Source organism: Diaphorina citri, unplaced genomic scaffold (genome assembly GCF_000475195.1).
Source record: "Diaphorina citri unplaced genomic scaffold, Diaci psyllid genome assembly version 1.1 scaffold124, whole genome shotgun sequence".
Classification (NCBI taxonomy): Eukaryota; Metazoa; Arthropoda; class Insecta; order Hemiptera; family Psyllidae; genus Diaphorina; species Diaphorina citri.
Window position 1 is genome coordinate 305624 of NW_007377561.1, and position 23839 is coordinate 329462.

A 23839-nucleotide genomic window follows, 5' to 3' on the forward strand; every position below is an offset into this window, starting at 1 on the left:
TAATATTTTTGATGAAAAAATTCCAAGAATTGAAGAGTTTTTCTTTCATGTCAAGGGAGATGTTTTAATACACGGGTAACATGGGTTTCTGTGAGTAATTAGTGTAATCATAATCACTACATGACTACATGTACAACCGACCGCGACCCGACGAGTAACCGAGTATCTCTAAAATATCTCTTTTTATTTTTTATATTTCTGCATTTCTGGTTCTGGAAATTGGAAAATCATTTTTTTTTTATTATCCAATGGTGTTCTGTGTTCTCGCATTGACTTTACGGCAATCATTTTGTTTTCAAACCAAAGGCAGGATGTCCATTCCACTGTTTATTTAATCTTGTAAGTATTGCCCTAAAAAAGTCCCAACACCATTGTATTTTCTCATGTTTTGAATTTATCTGATAAGAGATTGATTAAAACATTCATCTACAGACCTATTTTGACATAATTATACAAACGTAGTAGGTAGTGAGTAAACCAACATTAATAAAATATATATAAAATCCCATGTATTGTAGGCATGAAAGTTCCTAATGGTCAGTAAATCAGTAGTTAGGTAGGTACTTAAACAAATGAAATGTTTGCTTATGCCAATCCAATCCATGCACCCACACATATATGAGACCCTTGAAATACCTACTAGTAGTCTCTCATTACATTCAATAAAAACTTATCCCCATACAGCGTGTTGTCAGAGGATTGAGAGCAAGTGGCTGTTGTCAGTTCTGGCCTTGTAGCCTAATGTTATCAATTCATGTCAAAAACAGTTCTAGGTCTTCTTTTTGAAATATGAGTATAATTCGACATGAGTATGGAAGTTACATGGGTTTCTGTGAGTAATTAGTGTAATCATAATCACAATGGAATATGCTTTGGCAGTCAGGGTGTTGAAGTTGAAAATATTCTTGGTTGAATCTGAAAAGTCACATAATAAAATACGGCTATTATACAAGAGCCCCAGATTACAACACGTATCACTAGCCAATCAGGCCACAGTTAATGGAGAAAACATCTGTTTACTGTTATCTGTTTGTTTTGTAATGGTTTTGTAGTAGGGTAGGCACTAGTTAGACTAGGCAGCAAGTTAATGAAATTTATAAATATTCTGTGCTATTTGCTATTTTTTCTGTAATGGTGTCGAGTCGACTTTCGATTTCGAATGAACTATAAATCTAGGTTGTACTTATATTCAATTAACATAATTTAATTAAAACAGTTCTAAGTGGATTTGTGTCGTCAGCGTCAGTAAAAAAAGCAGAAGAAGAAGAAGAAGAAAGAGGAGGAGGAAAAGAAGAAGGACGGTAGTCTATCAGTTTTGTTTTACAAATTCTACCTAGTTTACCACAAAACTTATCTAAAATAGGAACATAGATACATAAATAAATAATGAGTGCCTGAGTGCCTATGCCTAGGTGGGTCTAGAAATAGAAAGAGGAAAGAAATTGTGAATAAATCTTCCTCGCCTCCTCCTCCTCCTCCTCCCTTTCTTCTTATTCTTCTTCTCCTTCTCCTCCTCCTCCTTCTTCTTCTCCTTCTCCTTCTCCTCCTCCTCCGCCTCCTTCTTCTTCTTCTTCTTCTTCTTCTTCTCCTTCTCCTCCTCCTCCGCCTCCTTCTTCTTCCTCCTCCTCTTCTCCTCTTTTGCAATCTCCTTTTTTTCTTCGTCTTCTTTTTCCCGTTCTTCCTCTTCTCCTCCTCTTTAATCTTCTGTTTCTACAAAACCTATTTCTCTTCTTTTTCTCATTCTTCGCCTTTGTCTTCAACTTTCATCCTCCGTTTCAATTTTCTTGCGATCCCTTAACTAATTCAAAATCCATACACTTCAGTTTGAGTTTGACTCCATCCTGTATAAGTTCACATTTTCTTGGTGGACACCCTGTATAGTTATAGGTAGGTACACCTCTACGAACTCAAGTATTGGGTTCTATATTTTGGGTAGAGAATGTGATATCTTAATGTTTCCAATGGGTGTCACATTACGCGTGTTTTACACGTTGTTCATGTTCATGTTTTACAAGGTAATATCGTGTTCTTTTCAATATCATTAGCATAATCGTATAGATACCTATCGAAATAATCAATATAATCCCTTGTTCAATTCAAGTTGTGTAACTTTTTTTCCGAAGCCTTGACTATATTCGTAATCCGTAGTAGAAAAGTTCCCAAATCTTTTTGTTGTGTGTGCAGTGTAGTCTGATTTCGGGACGTTGAGACCTTAGCAGATACAGTTCCCTTTATCAAACCTCTTGAAAAAAAAAAAATGTTTATTTTGTCTGGTACGGTTTTGACTTAACAGCACCATCATTTCTCCCTCCGATCCAAACCCAGTCGTACACCCATATTTATGAACAAAATGCTGGCTCTTAAGTTCGTGCTAAGCATAGTCTCAAGGCATTTGATTGGTCAATTGTAGTCTCAGGTGTGATAGTTTCAACGTTTCAACTACCACTGAGGTTAATGGTTAGGTATTTGTTGTTGTTGTTGTTGTTGTTGTTGTTGTTGTTGTTGTTGTTGTAGTAGCCAAAGTTCCATCAGGTTCTTCCATCCCCATCTGTTACTGGTAGGCCCAGGTGTTCAGCCACTTCAATTGGTTTCAGCCACAACAATGGTTATTTATTTTGCTATACATTGCCTTTTTCGGTGGGATGGACTAGTACAGGATTTGCATCGCTTTATAAGTAGATAATGATCTATGTAGATACCTACTTTGGTTTTCAGCAGAAGTGTTTTTCTCTCATTCGGCTTGCAATACACACTCCTCCTCTTAATAACCTCATTTTAGTGGATATGCTTTATCCTACTTTCTTATTTTGTTTGAAAATCCAATAGAAAATTACAAATATGATTATTTAATGCATTTTTATTCCTCGCAAACCCATAAAATATGTGTATGTTTTGCAGTGTGCATTTTTCCATTGTTTTTCCAATGAACTCTCACATCAATAAATTTTGTTTAATCAACGATGCTCGATATGAGAACATTAACATAATGGGGTTTTCATATTGCCATTCCAGAGATCTTGTGCCAAAAGTCACATATATAAATATTTTGTATTGTTTTTATTCATTGAAGTTTGGGATGCGGAAAAAATATTGTTTTCCTCAACTATACATTATTATTATTATCTTTTAGTCTGGCTGAGGGACGTTAAACAGGGAGTAGACCAGCTTAGTCTGGCTGGGGGACTATGAACAGTGAGTATACCAGCCTGAATTTCCCTTGCTAAAGAAAAAATAGCAAAGGTTGAGTGCGAAAGGCATCCACTCGTAAAATTTTGGAGCCAAAACCAAATGCCAGCCCAAAAGCGATCACCTTAGGGCTGATTTAGGGCTGACGAAAAACGCCGACCCCGTCTTTACACGGGAAAAGGCGAAGAAAAAGAAGAAGATTATCATTGGTTTTCATTTTTTAATACAGTAGAACCTCGATTATTTAGACTGCCATTATTTCAACTTTAAAATACATTTTTTTTCTGTTAATACTCAAAAGCTAGTTAAAGTTCCAACCTTAATTATACCTAATACTATCAAATATCTATATCTTCATATATTGATGGCTGAACCAAAGAGATTTCGCTTTGAACGTCCACACTTGCTGCCACAGGCCACTTGTGTATTATCAATGGTTATCTGATTTCTGAAAGAGGGCCTTTGAGTTAAATTTTGATATTTTTGATGAAAAAATTCCAAGAATTGAAGAGTTTTTTCATATGTTTCTTGAAGATAAAAATGAAACATCAGTTTACTTTGATAAGTTGAAGGAAGAAAATGAAACTCAGAAAAGTAAATTGAATGTCCTCAGTAGTAAAATCAATGAACTTGAGGAAAAAGAAATAGCCCTCACAAAAAACTTGAATGACTAGTTTCAGTCCTCTTTTTTCAACAGTTACATTATGTTCTGCAAAGCCATACTTGGAAGCATACTGGTTTTTATCCTATTTCATATAAGTGCTTGCAGTGGTGATGAAGATCCTAGGAAAGAATTTGCCTGTTTTCCAGACTGCACAAAAGTGATTGGTGAAGCTGTGGTAGGAACAGCACAGCAGGTTGGTTTGAAAGTCAAAACTAAGGTTTATGTGATTGAGCAAAAAGATGAATTTGACTTGGTAATGACAGAAGATAAAAAATACTATATAATACGGCGCAAATTCTGGAACAAATATAAAATATTTCCAACAAAGAAATCTGCAGTACAAAATCCCATGTCATCAGTTACAAACATAGATTCCATTAACCCAACGCCTTCTAACAGCCACCTGGAGGTATCAACAAGCCCAATACAAATGAGTGAATCACCAAGCTCTGTACTTTCAACAAAGCTTTCTGAAAATGTTCAAGCATCTTCAGACAATAGTGGACCAGGTGTAGAAGAGGGGGGAGAAGAGCCAGAAGAAGATGATGCAGAGATTAATGTTGAGGATGAAGTTTATGATACAGAAACGATCATTGACAATAGTATTCCAAGTAGTACAATGGGAGGCAAAGAAGATGGTCCTCCAAACACAGGTGGTGAAAAACAAGCTGGACCTCCCAGGACTAACGTAATTGAAAACTCTGTACAACAAGAAAAATGGAAAAATGAACCACACTTAACAACACATTCTGTGAACCCCATGGATCTTGATGCTGAAGGAAAAGATAACACAACTAATGTATTAGAATCTGGTACAGAAGAAAAAGATAACACAACTAATGTATTAGAATCTGGTACAGAAGAAAAAGATAAAACAACTAATGTATTAGAATCTGGTACAGAAGAAAAAGATAACACAACTAATGTATTAGAATCTGGTACAGAAGAAAAGGATAACACAACTAATGTATCAGAAACTGGTAAAGGAGAAAAGGATAACACAACTAATGTATCAGAAACTGGTAAAGGAGAACTTGAATGACTACAAATCAAAGTATGAATCATTAGAAGAAATGTCTAATAAGAAAAATATAAAGAAAAATTATGAGATACTAATGGATGAAGTAAAAGTTCAAAAGAGTAAGTTGGATAAGTTGGCTGCAGGAATGGAGGAAAGAGCAGAAGTTTTAAGGAAAGAAAAACAAAATATAGAATCCTTGCTGAAAGTACAATCTGATGAGCATAATAAAGTTGTCAATGACTACCGAATGCTCCTCAACAACATAGAATTAGAAAATAAAGAACTGAGGGAAATTGTGCAAACCATGTCAGTTGACAGTGACACTGGTGATAAGTTACTTCAAGCTGTAAAACTGCAAGTACAACTATCTGACCTTGAAAAAGAAAACCAAAATCTGAATCATCAACTAGAAGGAGAAAGAGAAGCTCACAAACTTTTGGAAGACCATCAAAGAATGACACAGAAAGAAGTAAATGATCTAAGGGAGTCTTATGATATGCTTGTTAAAGAAAAGGTTGATTTGAGTAACAAGCTAAAATACATAACAGACTACTTCCAACAACTCGAAGATAAATTGAAAAAAGAAATTGCTGACAAGGACGACCTAATTAATGAAAAACTAGGTGATGATGATAGTCTAGCCAAAGCTCTCATGAATTTAAGAAAAGAAAATTGTGTTTTGAATGAAGAAAACAACATACTGAGAGAAAAGTATGACTCTCTGAAAGTTGAGTTGACTGACCAAAAGAATGAAGAAAAACTCTCAAAAACTAAGTTAGAAAGTGAAAGAGAACAAATCTGGATGAACTGGAGAGCAGCGGAAAGGAAAATCGAAAGTCTCAACTTAGATAACAAAGTATTGCGTTCCAAACTCGTTTCTATGGGCATAAAAAGTGAAACTTCATTTCGAGAAATGCATACACAAACATATGATGACCCTGATAAAATGCTTAGCCCCACCTCTTCGTTGTTCTTGGACCATACATCTCCTGTTCCACAACCTGCATTTTTCATGCCAAGCTATGCAATTCCACCACCTCCCCTAAGTGATGATGAAATGAGACAATTGTATGGACCTGGCAATAACTTTAACGAAAATGGATATCATTCAGATGAAGATCACGAACACAGCTATGATCACCGCCTTCCACCACTAGGAGGTACATTCTCTCCCCCAACTCTTGATAACATCCCTGTGCCTAACATCCCCCCTCCTCTTGATAATGAACAATTGTGGAGGAGACAAAATTGGATCTCACAAGACATTTCCAGCAATGAGGAAGAACCAAGCACTCTACATAACTCTTATTCTCGGAGAAGAACAGGAGACTCAGTTTCCTCTGTGTCCAGTAAACGTAGCTTTGTTTGATAGGAAATTATTAATAATTTGATTTGGTTCTAGTCATTGTGCAAAATCTTCGCCTATAGGTACTTTTCGGACATTGTAAGGACTAGGTAGATAGGTTTCAAATATTTTTACTTTTTTTATGGCCCCTTTGGACAAGTGGGTATCACACAAGGCTTGCACGCCGGAGGTCCCGTTTGTTTGGCTCTGTGCTTAAGCTTCGGGGTGCACTCAGCGTCGTGAGCACAATAGGGTAGCTACTTTAACAAGTAGCAATCAGTGGTGTGGTGGCATTACCATTAATGTAAAAAGATGGATGATAAAAATACATAGTAACCCACAAAAGTTGTAAAGAAGACATCTGTACTCTATCCTACACCTTATACAAATTAGGACCATTTTTTTTTTTTTTTTTTTTTTTTTTTTTTTTTAGGGAAAAAAACAAACACTGACCCCATCTGAACATGGGAAAAGGCAAAGAAGAAGAAGACAACATTTTTTTTACTAAGGGGGGGGAGGAGGGTGAATACCTGCTGCCCGCCAATGTTCAACAAATATCAAAAATGGCCCTCTATACATTTTGAGTTTGACATGCCTGTGTTTGAAGGTGCCCATTAAAGGAGGTTTCATTTGTTAAATAATACATGTTCTGGGCATACCTACATGTATTATTTAAAACAAATTAATGTCCATTAAAGGAGGTTTATACTTACATTGGATTGGATCTGATTAGCATCTAAAATTACTTCATTTTTATCATTAATTATACAGGATACTGCTGCAAGAATATATCTCATTGAAATACCAGAGTTAATGAGAGCAAGACAAGCAGCATTGATACAACAGGACAAAAGCTGAAATGAAATGGAAAGAATGTATAAGTACCCTATCTCAGTTTAAAATTATCTGAGACAACTTTTTAATTGTTCATCTAATTTACATTTTTTTTTTTTTTTTTTTTTTTAGACAACTTTTTAATTGTTCATCTAATTTACATTTTTTTTTTTTTTTTTAGTACTTTCCTACTGATGATTTTTTACTTTATTTTCTTTACCCAATTGCCCAGTTTGTCAAATAATTCTGTAGGAACTCCTTTACTTACACTGCCTTGGTCTTGTAGTTCTTGAATGGTAAGTATAACAGATGTACGAGGATGCAGCATGGTGAGCAAAGCTGACTCACATGTTGACTTGATCACACTCTCCTTCAGTCTATCTTGTACAAAAGACAATCCACTTTTTGGTCTGAAAATTACTTCAACACTGGCTTTGTCAATGATGGTCTTCTGAATTTTAGCTTCCACCGGTCCATACATACTTGCTACGACAACTGTTTGTCCTTGAGAGAAAATGACTGACCCATCTGAGCGAGATAAAATATTGAGTTGAGACTTGAGTTCTCTTAAGCTATCCATACCTGAAAATAAAGTTTATAACCCTTCAGACATTTAACATAATGATTAATATTATTGCCTGGCCTTTTACACATAGAGGGTGATATCAACATGACAGCATAGCATATAGAAGAGGAAGTGTGGAAAATCTTGCAGTTGCATGGTACATACTGCTTGAGAGAGACATTATTTTCTTTTTCATGATGATGTTTGGATTATGCCCTTCTCTCACACTCAGACCTAGGTCTGTGAGGTGAGACCATCTTAACATATGTGGTGTAAAAAGCATGATACTGTCTGATAGACCTAAGTCTGTAAGACCATCTGACACTCAGACAGACCTGGTTCTCCTCCTTTTTCCACCACACACAATAAGATGGTCTCAGAATGAGTGGCTGTCCTTACACAAGGTCATCTTGTACAAAGGAAAAGTAATGGGTACTTGTTCAGAAGTCATGTCAAAGGAAAATTGCTACAAAAAGTAGCTGTCACAAACAAACACTGACCAGTGTTATTATAGGGTTGGGTTTAACACAAAAAAGGAGCTTTCTTTTTTGTAGCCATGACTTCTGAATAATTAGCAAGTAATGTTACTGGATGCCAGTTGTCACCCAAGATCAGTAGCTGGAATGCTTACTAGCATCATCTAAACCAACCAAGAGTCGTGTTGAAGATAGATTTATTCATAAATGGGGTTTCTTTCCGCAAGGGATTATTTACCTAGGAAAGCGGAAATGGATTATTTGGCAAGTTTATGATCGAATTTACCATTTACTACGACATCCGTCTCACTTGGTATCCAACGAAATAATATTTTAAGCTTTTATTTGAACTTAACTACATTACTTTTTCTTCGCAGTTTCTTGATCTTGACTTTTGTAATAATTAATTAGGGCATTAGGGTATAATTAATTAATAATACTAATATACTAATAAACTAATAATAATTTGAATTTCCCTCCGTACATGACAACAAAGTTGTATTTTATTATGTGAATTGTGATTATAATACTAATATACTAATAAACTAATAATAATTTGAATTTCCCTCCGTACATGACAACAAAGTTGTATTTTATTATGTGAATTGTGAACCAATGAGATTCCGCTTTGGACGTAAACACAGCGAAATCCGAAATCTCACAATCTCATTGGTTCAGCCATGTTTGATCCAGTTTTGTTTCTCATAATAAAATACGACTCAACATGTGGATTTCAAAATGAGTCGATTTTTATTTAAAGTGATCGAAAAGGACCCGAAATCCGAATCTTTTGAAGCGTATTTTTCTAACGTAGAAAATCCGTCCAAATCCGGATTCAATTTTTGATTAGCGAGTTTTAATACGCTGCTTAGGATTTGTTTTTCATTTCATTGGTTCATGGTTCTATCACTATCATTAATCACTCTTCACTCTTGTTCTTGGTTCTTGTATTCAGTTTTTTACTTTTTCCATTTTGTTCTGTTGTACCTATCTAACTATCTACTATCTACCTATTGGATTAATCATATTTTATTCAAATTGAATGCAATTTTCAATTGGTATTTTCTCTATATAATCTCTATTATTAATCACTCTTCACTCTTGTTCTTGGTTCTTGTATTCAGTTTTTTACTTTTTCCATTTTGTTCTGTTGTACCTATCTAACTATCTACCTATTGGATTAATCATATTTTATTCAAATTGAATGCAATTTTCAATTGGTATTTTCTCTATATAATCTCTATTATTAATTATTTTTTATAACTCTAAGTTTGACAGGTGAATGATCTTGTTTGTCTCTCATATTTTAGAACTGTAACTCACAGCCATGGTCAAAAGAGTGAAAAAGATCCAGAAAACTCCCATCTGCGAAGATTAATTAGTGTCTATCCCCCACTTGCAAAGTAATTTATTAAAATAAAAAAAAAAAAACCATGGGCAGTTTAGATGGAGCCATCATGACAGGGTTTATTTGTCGACTTTGTTCAAAAATGAATCGATGTGTGATCCATATGTATGGAGAGGAAGGGAGACGGCTCAAACTTGTGTCAAAAATCAAGGAATACCTGCCTGTCAAAGTAAGCTCATCTACCTATATTATTATATTTATTATTATTAAGTAGGGTAAAACCCCCAATCGCCGACACCTGTTGTAATCATGGACACCCTACTCGTATTTCTTTAATAATAAGAAATCTGCGTGGTTTACACGTGATCAAATCTATGCACTAGGATCTCCTCACCCTCCTAGTCAAAATTCATTGCTTCACTCTGGATTTCTGCTAGTAGGTAAATCCTTAAGGCATGGCTGTTCATGTCACTTATCCTTTTTTGTCCCTTGCTTGGTGTAGCTTAGGTGGTCTTGCTTGGTGTAGCTTAAAAAAAATGAACTGGAAAATAGCCTATAACCTTCGTGGGAGTGCAAGCAATAGGTTCACTAAGTTTCACAGCAATCAGATGAGTGGTTTGGCCGGGCATAAAGTTTGAACAAACAAACACACAAACATTCATTTTTATATATTAGACTAGCCGAAATCTGTCACTTTGCTCCGGATTTCTGCTAGTAAATCCCTAAGGCATGGCCATTCATGTCACTCATCCATATAGTGGTCTTGCTCGGAGTAGCTTAACAAAAACAAACCAGAAAATAGCCTATAACCTTCACGGGTGTGCAAGCAATAAGTTGACAAAGTTTCATAGCAATCGGATGAGTGGTTTGGCCAGGCATAAATAAAGTTCAAACCAACACACACACATTCTTTTTTTTATTAGATTAGTCAAAAATAATACAAGTGAAATCAAAACATGAATTTTAGTCAATTTGTTCCTAGGTATTGGCTCCAAGTAGGTACCTATATTGTGCTTGTTTTGGGTTGAATAAAGAAATAAAAATGCAAATACCTAAGTACCTACATAAGATATATTGATCACAATAGACATGGTAAATTATAAGTCTACTGAGTAACATATTATTTAAGAATAAACTCTGCTGTTTGCCTTTATGTTTGGTTCATATTATTTCTTCTTCTATACTTTTGTTCACAGATTGATCCAGGAGATCCATTGCCAAAAACTATTTGCCGACAATGTATATATCGCCTACAATGTCATCATACATTGATGAGGCAAATAACACTTGCTCGTAAAAGATTGAGTAAAAAAATATTACTATATTTGTGAACAGCTATTTTCCAAATTAAAACTGATCAAAACCGAGCAGAGAACTAGATTGACTTATAAGAACTTGTCAGATGCTCTCAAATCAGTGTCAACAGCTCTTTTGTACCTAATTTTATTATATTTGTGAACAGCTATTTTCCAAATTAAAACTGACCAAAACCGAGCAGAGAACTAGATTGACTTATAAGAACTTGTCAGATGCTCTCAAATCAGTGTCAACAGCTCTTTTGTACCTAATTTTAAGTACCTTTGTTGGAGAAAAGCGTTGCCAGGCATCTGGGCAGAAGTAAGCTAGTAACACTGGCTTGATTCTTTAATTAAGTTCAATTGTAAATTTTTATGTACCTACCTACTACTTGTATGTTTAAAATAAAATTATTGTAACCCAATAAAACTTCTTTTTAAAAAACATATGAATCCCATGTTTTTTTTTTTTTTTTTTTTTTTTTTTTAAAAAATTTTTATTTAGTGGTCTTGCTTGGTGTAGCTTAAAAAAAATGAACTGGAAAATAGCCTATAACCTTCGTGGGAGTGCAAGCAATAGGTTCACTAAGTTTCACAGCAATCAGATGAGTGGTTTGGCCGGGCATAAAGTTTGAACAAACAAACATTCATTTTTATATATTAGACTAGCCGAAATCTGTCACTTTGCTCCGGATTTCTGCTAGTAAATCCCTAAGGCATGGCCATTCACAAACATTCATTTTTATATATTAGACTAGCCGAAATCTGTCACTTTGCTCCGGATTTCTGCTAGTAAATCCCTAAGGCATGGCCATTCATGTCACTCATCCATATAGTGGTCTTGCTCGGAGTAGCTTAACAAAAACAAACCAGAAAATAGCCTATAACCTTCACGGGTGTGCAAGCAATAAGTTGACAAAGTTTCATAGCAATCGGATGAGTGGTTTGGCCAGGCATAAATAAAGTTCAAACCAACACACACACATTCTTTTTTTTATTAGATTAGTCAAAAATAATACAAGTGAAATCAAAACATGAATTTTAGTCAATTTGTTCCTAGGTATTGGCTCCAAGTAGGTACCTATATTGTGCTTGTTTTGGGTTGAATAAAGAAATAAAAATGCAAATACCTAAGTACCTACATAAGATATATTGATCACAATAGACATGGTAAATTATAAGTCTACTGAGTAACATATTATTTAAGAATAAACTCCGCTGTTTGCCTTTATGTTTGGTTCATATTATTTCTTCTTCTATACTTTTGTTCACAGATTGATCCAGGAGATCCATTGCCAAAAACTATTTGCCGACAATGTATATATCGCCTACAATGTCATCATACATTGATGAGGCAAATAACACTTGCTCGTAAAAGATTGAGTAAAAAAATATTAGAAAGACAGCTTGTGCAAATGGAATCTGTTCAAGAAAGGGTACATGTTTTCCAAAGAGAAGGAACACCACCTCCAAATAACTACAATATTTGTCCAGAATCAAGAACCATTCAAACATCCCAGAATGAATCTACAAGCTCTTCTCAATTGGAGGCTGAAATAGAATCAGCTAATCAAACAATACCAGCCAATACTTGCAATTAAAAAATCATTTAAATGTACCTAAATAAAAACAACTCTAAAAAAACAATTGTAAAATTGATGGGCAGGTACTGTGGAAAAGTTTTTTGGGACTATGTGTTACATTTTGTCAGAAAAAGAATTCCTTACAAAAGATTTTTATGTGGCTTAGCACAGTATAATAATGATGGTAAAAAAGCTAAATGTGAGAAGAGAAGATTTGATAGAAACATACAAAATAGTTACAAACCACAAATGCTTGCCAAATAATGACCTGAACTTCAACCTAAACCCTATGAACATAAGAGGGCATTCCATGAAGCTCAACAAAGAAAGAACCAAAAAGAAGTAAAGGACCAGTTTCCTGTCAAATAGAGTCTTCATGGATTAGAACAACCTAACCCATGAAGTCATTAAAGCTACTTACGAGTATATCAACCAATTCAAGAACCAACTGGACATCCACTTAAAAAAACCAACCAACACACCAATGTCATCAAACCTAAATCACCTGAATATGGGATAGGATGCAATGGATGGAGCATTAAATGCATCTTACTATCCATACCTGAAAATAAAGTTTATAACCCTTCAGACATTTAACATAATGATTAATATTATTGCCTGGCCCTTTACACATAGAGGGTGATATCAACATGACAGCATAGCATATAGAAGAGGAAGTGTGGAAAATCATGCAGTTGCATGGTACATACTGCTTGAGAGAGACATTATTTTCTTTTTCATGATGATGTTTGGATTATGCCCTTCTCTCACACTCAGACCTAGGTCTGTGAGGTGAGACCATCTTAACATATGTGCTGTAAAAAGCATGATACTGTCTGATAGACCTAAGTCTGTAAGACCATCTGACACTCAGACAGACCTGGTTCTCCTCCTTTTTCCACCACACACAATAAGATGGTCTCAGAATGAGTGGCTGTCCTTACACAAGGTCATCTTGTACAAAGGAAAAGTAATGGGTACTTGTTCAGAAGTCATGTCAAAGGAAAATTGCTACAAAAAGTAGCTGTCACAAACAAACACTGACCAGTGTTATTATAGGGTTGGGTTTAACACAAAAAAGGAGCTTTCTTTTTTGTAGCCATGACTTCTGAATAATTAGCAAGTAATGTTACTGGATGCCAGTTGTCACCCAAGATCAGTAGCTGGAATGCTTACTAGCATCATCTAAACCAACCAAGAGTCGTGTTGAAGATAGATTTATTCATAAATGGGGTTTCTTTCCGCAAGGGATTATTTACCTAGGAAAGCGGAAATGGATTATTTGGCAAGTTTATGATCGAATTTACCATTTACTACGACATCCGTCTCACTTGGTATCCAACGAAATAATATTTTAAGCTTTTATTTGAACTTAACTACATTACTTTTTCTTCGCAGTTTCTTGATCTTGACTTTTGTAATAATTAATTAGGGCATTAGGGTATAATTAATTAATAATACTAATATACCCAACCAACACACCAATGTCATCAAACCTAAATCACCTGAATATGGGATAGGATGCAATGGATGGAGCATTAAATGCATCTTCCAACCTGCTCCTACAACTCCTAAGTAACATACCTGTCAAATTTTGTTTTAAATTAGAGAACAAACTGTTGAGAGTTATTTTGATACAAACTAACAGTCTAAAACCCAAAGGAAATGTCAAGTTAAAAATTAGAACACACTTTGTTCAACTTGAGTTTTGACATAGCTTTGACTTTAGAAAATAAATGGATTTTCTTCTTTGAAATATGCATGTTTGCTTTTTTTCATACTAAATACATACATACCTAGTTTTATTGAAAGATGAGACTTCTTGCTTGTGTTGAACATTAGGCTCATCAGATCAAACAGTCTGTCCCTATTTATTTCTAAAGACCCTGGAATATAGTCACTACTGCTTTTTTACTTTTTATAATTATTTTTAGTTTATAATTTAATGTCTTTTCATTTCTTTAATATTGTATCCTATTTTGTGGATCTTGTGTCCTATTATACATATGTGTTCATTCTTGTACATACTAATAAATAAAACATATCTAAACATAATCATGTGCCCTCTTGTTTTATTGTTTATTTATGTACATTTATGTATTTATTTTATTGTTTATTATTTTCAAAACTGGGAAATACAAAAGGCCTCTAAAAACAGTACCTTTGAGGAAAAGACTCCAAACAGAACAACTTGATACCCATGAGTAATGAGTCCAGCATTGATCAAATTTTTCATAGATGATATAAAAACATCTTACAACCAAGGGTGTGAGGAGTGTAATTTTATTTGTCCAATTCTAAAGATTAACCAACTATGTGCCTTCAACTGAGATGAAAAAAAGAACAGCTTAGTAAGCTCTAGGTCGCGGGTTTGATTTCCGCCCAAGGTGAACTTTATCCTAAACGGATAAATTCGTTCTCGTAACGGCTGACTGGTATCATGCCCACCTTATTTTATACAGGGTGCGCCAGAAAAACACTGAACGGCTCAGGGTAGGTAGATCTCATCATTTCCAACAAGGTTCTTTGGGTCATTTTCCTAACTTCGTCTTCGTTTCCGGGAAATGCCCAAAAAACCACTATAAAAAAAAAATCAGACCTTTCTCAGATTTTAGGTCATTTTTTCATTTTAATCGATAAACAGTTTTTGTTAAATTCACGAGCCAGAGCACATATAAAACCATTCAAGTAGGTACTGAAGGAAATCCATGTACATTTATTGAATATGTACGTATACATAATAGGTACCTATATTTTATGTCACACGTCTCGTTCTTCGATTGATTCACCAAATTATATGACTTGACTTGGACTTAAAACCACCAACCTTCAGAAGTCTACCAAGTCAGACCTTTCTCAGATTTTAGGTCATTTTTTCATTTTAATCGATAAACAGTTTTTGTTAAATTCACGAGCCAGAGCACAAAATAATACATCCGCGATCCGATTTCCAAAGTTCAGTTGCGATATGGTTTTTTTTTTTTTAAGTTCGGAAAAGATTTACGTTGTTATGTTTGATTTTCACGTTACGAAACACGCGGTTTTTGTCCAAGAAAATTTTAGCGCAGGAAAACTTGCGCTTTATTCAAGGATCAGAATGAGAACTTATTTGCCTTTTTACCTCACGTCCTTCCCGGAAAATTAACCACTTAACTACCTGAAAAACACACGTAAGGCTGGAAAACTACTTTGGGTGTCTAATATGAATCTAATTAAAAATAATAATCCTGTTCTTTGGGATCGAACCCACGCTCTCCTGTTTACCAGGCGAGCGTCTTGACCACTACGCCACCGAGGCAGGTTTATAACCAAGTTGTACATATTTATAATTAAGGAAATGTCAATACCTTAAAAAGTACAATAAAAAGTAGGAATTTTGAAATTTAATTTTAATGTCACTTTAATACATCCAAAAAAATATTACAATTTACAGGGGAGGTATACATAATCGAAAAATTAGAATACATTTCAATGCTAACTTTAAAAGCTAAAAATAAATAATAATAAAAACATGTCTTATATTAGAAAAATACGAATTCATAATTAAATTAAATTTAATGTTATTAGCTTATAAGCTAATAATTATTAGAGCTATATGTTACAAGCTTAAAATATACAACTTTCTCGAATTACTTATTAGAAGAGACGTTCTTACAATACTTTCCTCTATGGCATATCTAAAATATATACAGCCCCTTGTGTAACTGACTCACTCACTGACTGACTGACTGACTGACTCACTCACTCATACTAATTCTAACTGCCGACACAACTGAAGTAATAGTCATTTGTGATCTCTACTGAGAACATCCAAAAACAGGTAATCTTTAATGTTTTCTATGGCGATTATCTTTGATTAATATTGGCAGGTATTTATCAATGTTTAATTAATTGATAAAGTTGTTTTATTGACATTTTTTAGCTATTTATTGAAAAGAAGGAGGAGCGTCAACGGCAAAATATATCAGTGTCGATATCATATTTGGTCCGTTTTAGTTGCCGACACAGTTGTTTCTTTATCTTTAGGACTCTATTGTGCATAGGTACCTATTTAATCTTTTTGTGTGTTTTTTTCTATAATTCTTCCCATATCATTGTTTAATCAATTTATATTGCTCTTTGGTTGCATTTTCATATTATATCCCTAGATAACGTGGGTTGTCAATGATTTCTGCAAAATATTGTTTAAATAATTGTTGTCTTCGACACATCCTTCGAGTTGTTTTTTGTTCGCACTTTTGATCAGAAGCTGAATATTTGATACCTTTTATTTGTATCAAATGCCTAAATAGCTTAAATTTATCTAGGAACCTATCTACTTCGGTAGGTATTTTTTACTATTATTTTGTTTCAGCAAAATGGGGAAAGTAACAACAAAATATGATAAGTCCAAGTCAGGAACGAAGAAAAAGGAGCTAAAGACCTTTTTTTACAATAAATTTACCCACTGTTATTATTTCTCCTTCTTCTTCTTCTCCTCTCATGTTCAGATGGGGTTAGAGTTCGTCTAATATTTGCAAATACCCACCTAAAAGGTCACCATTTGCACGAAAAGACCTTTTAGGTGATCATAAGTGAAGGGTGTCAACGAATAATTTTGTTTCAGCAAAATGGGGAAAGTAACAACAAAATATGATAAGTCCAAGTCAGGAACGAAGAAAAAGGAGCTAAAGCCGTTAATCCAATGGGATGGTTGACAAACTACGCCAGAAGCGTGATTTGCCAGCCTTCCTAGAGAGAAATGGCTCTTGTGAGAATTACTAACTCAGAACTTGGGTATAAGGTTTAAATATTAGGTACCTACTTACTATCGTAAAAGACAACTTTAATTTATTTATTTACATACCTACTTAGAAAATAATTGTAGAACTCAATTTAATTGTAATTTCAATTATCCAATTTATTGATTTTAGTTATTAGAACAATTATTAATTATTACTTTATATTAGCTGACCGACCAAAAACAAATTTTGTATCTTTTGCAGTTTACTGTAAATAAATGCCCTTGCCCAAATTTGGGTGTCTTTGGGGCCATATACTTGGAGGAAAACAAACAAGCTGGGCCCGTCCCTCCGGGAATTTTTTAGCCCGTAGTTTATTCGATCGTGGTTAAAGAAAATCAATACCTATGTACCTACCTAATATGTTTGAAATTTGAGTGACATTTGTTACCCCCTGTATCTTTTGTTCAAATTGAACCACAGGATGGCAAAAATTACAAAAACTGCTCCATGTTCTAACGTTCAATATTTGTTAGACTTGAAGTAATTATCTTACAGGATGGCAAAAAATACAAAAACTGCTCCATGTTCTAACGTTCAATATTTGTTAGACTTGAAGTAATTATCTTGAACGGTCATGAAATGGCAGGGTTTTGAATGTAGAAAACCATAGGGAAAAAGGATGTTCGAAGTGGGGAAAAAAATCTTAAACTCTGGATTAACTGAAAACTCTCTATGGTAAGATTGGACATTAGAGGTCTTGCGCTTCTTCAAAATCGTCGCAATATAAAACCAATGGGGGGTTTTGAATGTAGAAAACCATAGGGAAAAAGGATGTTCGAAGTGGGGAAAAAAATCTTAAACTCTGGATTAACTGAAAACTCTCTATGGTAAGATTGGACATTAGAGGTCTTGCGCTTCTTCAAAATCGTCGCAATATAAAACCAATGGGCGCAACTATCTCCCCGGTAGCCGAACAGGATTTACGTTCAACCCATCATACGTTTCTTCTTATGTTCCACATAGAACAACCAATTGCAGAACTTGTACGTTTTGGAGAACAGAGATAACAGCAGTGGTCTATCGTACGCCATGAAGCCTGAATGGAACGAGAAATGCTCCGATCGATTACACCTCATAATGGCAACACGTATGAGTGCTTTGAATCGACTGCTTTTCTCATACCAAGCCGTTTCAAAGAAAAGCTTGTATTGGACCTTTGCATTGGCTCGTTCTATTGCGTCACTGAATTTTACTAGTGAGGCTAAAAGAATAGTCAGGGCGACCAGAGCTAGGATAGCGCCGACCTTGTATTCCGAGGTGAAGGTAAGTTGAAGATCTATGGCCATTAAACTTATGAACATGAAGCAGGTTGAAATGGCGCTCGGTTGTAAGAAGTTCTGGATCTGTCAATCAAAGTAGTGGTCAAGGCGCTCGCCTGGTAAACAGGAGGGCGTGGGTTCAATCCCAGCCGAGGTATGGAATTTTATCCTCATAAAATTTGAGAGTTTGACCACAATAATAGTAGTAGCCTACTTCTGGCTAGGGGCCGTTAAACAGAGAGAAGACTAGCGTCTGGCTGTGGGACTATAAACAGGGAGGAGAACAGCTAACCCTAACCAGCCTAGCAAGCTGGCAGTTCCTCAAAGGGTTCTCTCTGCTTTTAAAGACCAAGCACAAGTCCTCACGATGGTTGACTGCGGTTCAGGACGAGCCAGCCAATGAGACCATCACCCCGGTGTATAGCAGATACAAAAAGACATCTTTTCATTTCTTTATTCTGTTATCGCCATTCGGCGAAAGCTAAAGCCGCTACAACAACAACAACAACAACAACAACAACTCCTACGCCACCGAGGCAGGTAATTCTGTTATCGCCATTCGGCGAAAGCTAAAGCCGCTACAACAACAACAACTCCTACGCCACCGAGGCAGGTAATAGGATCAATTTTTATAAGCTTATTCTAATTTCAAAGGTAATCCAATCAATGACTTACCAAGTTCTACAAAGTAGCTGTACTTGGATTTGGTGATGTCAGTAGTACTTGGAGAGAAAATGCTGAAAGTTTCTGACAGAGATAAGTCATCACTGTCACTCCCTGCACCTGAAAGCCACAAAACAACGTAAAGTTCACTTCTCCTCTTCTCTTTTCCAAATTCTTTGCTTCAAATAAAACTTGGCATCAGCTACCCTACTCCTATATCGTTTAGAAGAAAGAGTGTCTGCCTTGTACGCGCTAGAATAGGTTTTCTTTAAACTTTCACGATTTTCCATGACCGTTTGAACGGTTTTCAGATTCCATGACTTTTTCATGTTTTCCAGGTCGCGTATAAACCCTGTTTAACCCTAGAAGGGTACACGTGAGTAATTTTTACTCACACCTCGTTTATTTTCGTAATAATTGTATTTTTTTAAATAATAAAAAATGTTTTGAAACTTGAAACATATCTATTTTTGATTGTGCATCTCACAGTCGCAAAAAACAGCTCTTTTTTAAATAATAAAAAATGTTTTGAAACTTGAAACATATCTATTTTTGATTGTGCATCTCACAGTCGCAAAAAACAGCTCTTTTTTAATGAGTGCGTAAAAATTACGTCTACGTACCTAAAAAACAGTCTACCTCTCTAGACTTAAGGACGTACCTGTGTTGCGAGGGCTCTGTTTGAGTCGCTTCTTCAGATTCCGTTCGGTCTGACTGCTCCTCCTCTTCATTCCAGACATCTTTTTCGGACTCTCGGTGTCTCCGGTCATCATCTTGGCATACATGCCACCCGTACTTCCTGCCTCGTACGGCGTTGAACACTCGCTACAACAATAAAAACAACTCCATTAGTAAACACTCAAGAACAGCCGTTCTGAGAACGAACCTTTTTTAAAATAATTAAACAAGGTATTTTGTTGTAAACATTATGTATTGTATTGTATTATGCATTTATTGTATTTTGTTGTTAAACACATAAAATACACGAGACCTTGTTTAGACTGCTGGGGTAAAGGAACTTTTTAGTCTCAATCGAGCAGGATAAACAAGGTATTCTATGGAAAAAAAAACATATGAAAGAAACCAATTTGCTTAAGATTACATTCGCCCCAGACGGGAATCGAATCCGCGACCTAGCGCTTACAAGGCAGACGCGCTACCCTTAAAGTTAACTAGGCTGGCACTCAAGAACTTTACAGTCAATGAAACGTTCAAGTTATTTTGAAATAAATGCAAATGGACCAGCACATGTATTGCTGGCTAAGTCAGGGCTTATTCAGTCTCTACAGCGCAAATCATGGGAGCTGGTTGAAATCCAGATAAGACCAGCCATTTACCTCGAAGATCGGGGGTTCGAGTCCCACCCGGGACGAACTTAATTTTGTACAGGTAACTTAAGGCGAACTGGTTTTCTCTTATCCTGTCTTCCTTCTCTTAGATTTCGGGACGGTAAGACCTCCGTTGTTACAGTTCCCTCTGTCAAACTCTTTTTTTTTTTGGTAGAACACCTGCCTTGTAAGGGCTAGGTCGGTCCCTTCTATTTAATTTCATCAATTGACTTACTTGCGAGGTGGAGATAGACTTGACTCTGGTGTGGTGGGCGGGGTATTGTCCAGCACAGCATTAGCAGTAGTACTCCCTGTACTGCTACTATTGCTACAACTGCTGCTCGTAGTGGGGGGTAGTTCCATGATGAGGTTCAGCTCATCCTGATAGGGCGTAGGACTTCCCGGTATGGTCTCCTTGCATAGCAACGTGTTGTCCACTTCCTCCTCCTAGGGAAAATAAAACATATGAGTGAAGGGAGTGTGAAGTTTCAACTCGATGTTTTATTTATTTTAACCCCATTTTGATTAAATTGGACAAAAATGTTCAACACTAACACATGAGAAAAAATTGCAGATTGCGTGCGTTTAGATTCTTCTCGATTTGCCTTCTTGGGCTTTGCTTTGTGTCTGGTTTACTAGCTGGTCCTAAATATTTCTTCACCTGAGCTTGCTGTGGTGATTTCTTTTCTTTAGGCAAAGGCTTCTCTTTGCTAGGTGACTCACCCATTCTTAGTCGAATTAGTTTTCTAACGCGCTCTGTTTTACCAAATCCAGGAGGAGATGGGGCCTTGGGTTTCATTTTGAACTCAATTTTCTTGTCTGTTCTAACTTGAGAGGGAGGTGGGATTGTAGTATCTTGATCCACTGCAGCATGGAATACTTTCTCTGGCGTTTCCATCACATCTTCAAATTTAAACAGCGGGAATTTCATATCTTCTCGCGTTTCCTTATCTTCTCTCTTAGCGGGAGTGACGGCTACCGTTGTATCCACCTTCTCGAGATCAATGGCATCTATTTTCTCCAGCTGAGGCATGTTAGGACTAATCTTGATCAGATCTATCTTGCTAGGGTCAATGGCTTCACGTTTGATGGGAGTCTTGGGCAACACAGTTTCTATTCGTTGTAGTACAGGAATGTCTGTAGACTTGGTCTCAGTTGTAGTCATAGCCTTTACACTGGTACTACTTTCAAGTTTATGTACCTTGGGTAGAAGTGAGGGAGACGCACTGGCTGATTTATAATTTTCATCTTTGTCTAGCTCATGTGGTTCTGTTTGTATAGAGAAGTCTGTGTGAGTTTTCTGTTGTGGTTTTGATTTCACAATATCTGTTACAGATACATTAGGAGTAGGAGATCCAGGGATCTTTGCTTTGGACTTGGTCTGGAGTTTCAAACCCATAGGATCATGTTTCTTGGTTTTATCTCCACATTCCATTGGTAATATTTTAGATAAACTCCCTTTGACTTCGCTTGCCATGGATTTGGTAGATTTGTCTACTGAAGACACAGAAGAGTTAGAGAGCTGAGGAGGCTGTGGCTCTGTCACTTGAGGTTTGGTATTTTCTGGTGACTTGTTAGCCATTGGTTGAACTTTTGTACTGTCTCCAGACTTATTGGGTATTGGTTTCGTGCTCTCACTTGACTTGGTGGGTGTTTGTTTTTTCATAGCCTCCATCTCACTTGTAGTCTTCTTGACATTGAGTAAAGTTTTGACTTTATCAGTGGTCTTGAGTTTGCTATCTAGAGGTGACTCAGGTTGTTTCATATCCAAGGTATTTGTCTCTGCTGATGAATCTTCTTCTCCTCTGAGTGCTAGTTCTGTTTTACTTCTTGTTTTACTACCAGGGGAGCTGCACCGTGTTTCACTCTTCAGTCTTGTCTTCATACTACTCTCCAATGCCAGGGTGTCTGATTTCTGTTTCACTTTACTGTTTGGAGATTCTGGTGTTGTCGTTTCCTTGTCCGCTTCTGTTTTCTTTATTTTGGTGGTAGAAATGGTTTCTGTGTCTAATTTCTTCACCTTACCAAGTGACTCGTTATCTCTTTTTATTCTCGGGCTTGTCATGGATTCAGTCTCCGATCTCTTAGTTTTTGGAATGTTGTCTTCAATTTTCTTTATCCTCGATGAAACATTGCTTTCTCCTTCTGATTTTACAGTTTCGCCAGTTTTCTCTGGACCTTCGGATTTGTCCACCTTGGTTCTTCCGCTTGGTTTAGGTGAAGCTTTGTCATCACTTTTCACTGATTTACTTTCTGAAGATCGTCGTGTTCTCATAGGTGTAGGGGATTCCTCTCTCCCTCGTCCTCCTGCCTTGAGTCTTGACTTGGGACCCTCGTATGTATTGATCTCGGACTGTAATCTCTTCTGCATCATTTCACACATGTTACTAGAATCATTGCTCAGGTCCGAATCACTACTGTTGGGATCCAACAGATCCATATCTTCCACTTGGTTCTCATTACAAGTATCCATGACTCGTTGTATAGCTGCACTGATTGGATCATCTGTATCTTCCTCCATATGATCATAATCTTCAAACAGGCCGATGTTTTTCTTCGCCTTCACTCCAGTTGTACCGCTTGGTGGGGAAATGGTTTTCTTCTGTTTGAAATTGAAAGGTTCAGGTTCTTTGAACTCATACACATCATCTAATGGTTCGATAATTTCTAAAACTTTGGCTTTCATAGGGTCTTCCTGGGTTTCACTTTCACTCCCAGAGTCTGAATCAGGACCTAATCTCTTCTCAAGGTCTGCTTCTTACATCATCTAATGGTTCGATAATTTCTAGAACTTTGGCTTTCATAGGGTCTTCCTGGGTTTCACTTTCACTCCCAGAGTCTGAATCAGGACCTAATCTCTTCTCAAGGTCTGCTTCTTGTTTCTTGCGCTGTGACAGACGCAAGCTTTTCCTCTCCGCTTCGTGTGAGGGCAATTTCTTCTTGTCGTCCTCCTCTTCTTTTCCTTTCTTTTCATCTTCTCCCTCCTCTTCTTCTTCTTCGTCTTCATCTGTTTTACATTTCCTTCCTGCTCTAGTCTTGCTACTTGGACTTGGTAGAGTGGAGGAGACGCTAGGTTTCTTGTCTTCATCACTTAGCACACGTCTGCTTCTCATACTTCTGTTCAGAATGGAATTAGTCTCTGTCTCTGTCTCACTCTCGGAACCCTCGCCACTCTCCTTGTCTGACTCGGAATCATCTGAAACAGCAAACACAAAAATGTCGAACACATTGGACACTTTATTATTGCAATAGTAGCACCTCGTTATCAAACGGTCGCTAGTTCAAATCCAAGCCAAGGCATAGGATTTCATCCTGAATTATTTGAGAAGGTGGACAAAACAATAGAAGGTACACGATAGCTTACTCCTAGGTTTTTATTCTCTTAACTTCATATTATCTAGATTTCTAGATAGAACGACCAACCTCAGTGGTGTATTGGTTAGCGCGGTGGACTTCGGATCTGGAGGTTGGTGGTTCGAGTCCAAGTC

The 23839-nt window shown here is 36.3% G+C and overlaps 4 protein-coding genes, 1 long non-coding RNA gene and 1 pseudogene across 5 annotated transcripts in view; 2 read left to right on the plus strand and 4 right to left on the minus strand.

Annotated features, from left to right (window-relative positions):
- The window catches only part of LOC103524901, a 29330-nt pseudogene extending 22717 nt beyond the window's left edge, over positions 1–6613 (plus strand).
- Positions 6614–6893: 280 nt separating this feature from the next.
- On the minus strand, positions 6894–8538 carry LOC103524905 (exosome complex component RRP46). Its single transcript, XM_017449783.2, has 3 exons — positions 8330–8538; positions 7319–7632; positions 6894–7070 (listed from the first exon to the last, which is right to left on the minus strand). The coding sequence occupies exons 2-3, from the start codon at positions 7628–7630 to the stop codon at positions 6909–6911; spliced, it is 474 nt and encodes a 157-aa protein (XP_017305272.1). The 5' UTR covers positions 7631–7632; positions 8330–8538; the 3' UTR covers positions 6894–6908.
- A 666-nt stretch (positions 8539–9204) lies between these two features.
- Positions 9205–10749, plus strand: LOC103524906 (the record flags this gene model as incomplete). Its single annotated transcript, XM_026820170.1, has 2 exons — positions 9205–9668; positions 10636–10749. Coding segments are annotated over exons 1-2 (258 nt in total), but the record flags the coding sequence as incomplete, so codon positions are not given.
- A 1644-nt stretch (positions 10750–12393) lies between these two features.
- Positions 12394–14942, minus strand: LOC113465566. Its single transcript, XR_003390233.1, has 2 exons — positions 13823–14942; positions 12394–12822 (listed from the first exon to the last, which is right to left on the minus strand). It is a non-coding gene; the product is annotated as an uncharacterized LOC113465566 (long non-coding RNA).
- Positions 14943–18997: 4055 nt separating this feature from the next.
- LOC113465560 lies at positions 18998–20819 on the minus strand. The gene is made up of 3 exons (XM_026820171.1): positions 20587–20819; positions 19685–19848; positions 18998–19143 (listed from the first exon to the last, which is right to left on the minus strand). Exons 1-3 carry the CDS (start codon positions 20712–20714, stop codon positions 18998–19000), a joined length of 438 nt encoding a protein of 145 aa, XP_026675972.1. The 5' UTR covers positions 20715–20819.
- An 82-nt stretch (positions 20820–20901) lies between these two features.
- The window catches only part of LOC113465561 (DNA ligase 1-like), a gene marked incomplete at its 5' end in the record, with an annotated part of 5364 nt that continues 2426 nt past the window's right edge, over positions 20902–23839 (minus strand). Inside the window, 2 exons of the mRNA XM_026820172.1 lie at positions 20902–23040; positions 23159–23547. Coding sequence (XP_026675973.1) covers positions 20902–23040; positions 23159–23547 — 2528 coding nt within the window. The remainder of the gene's footprint in view (positions 23041–23158; positions 23548–23839) is intronic.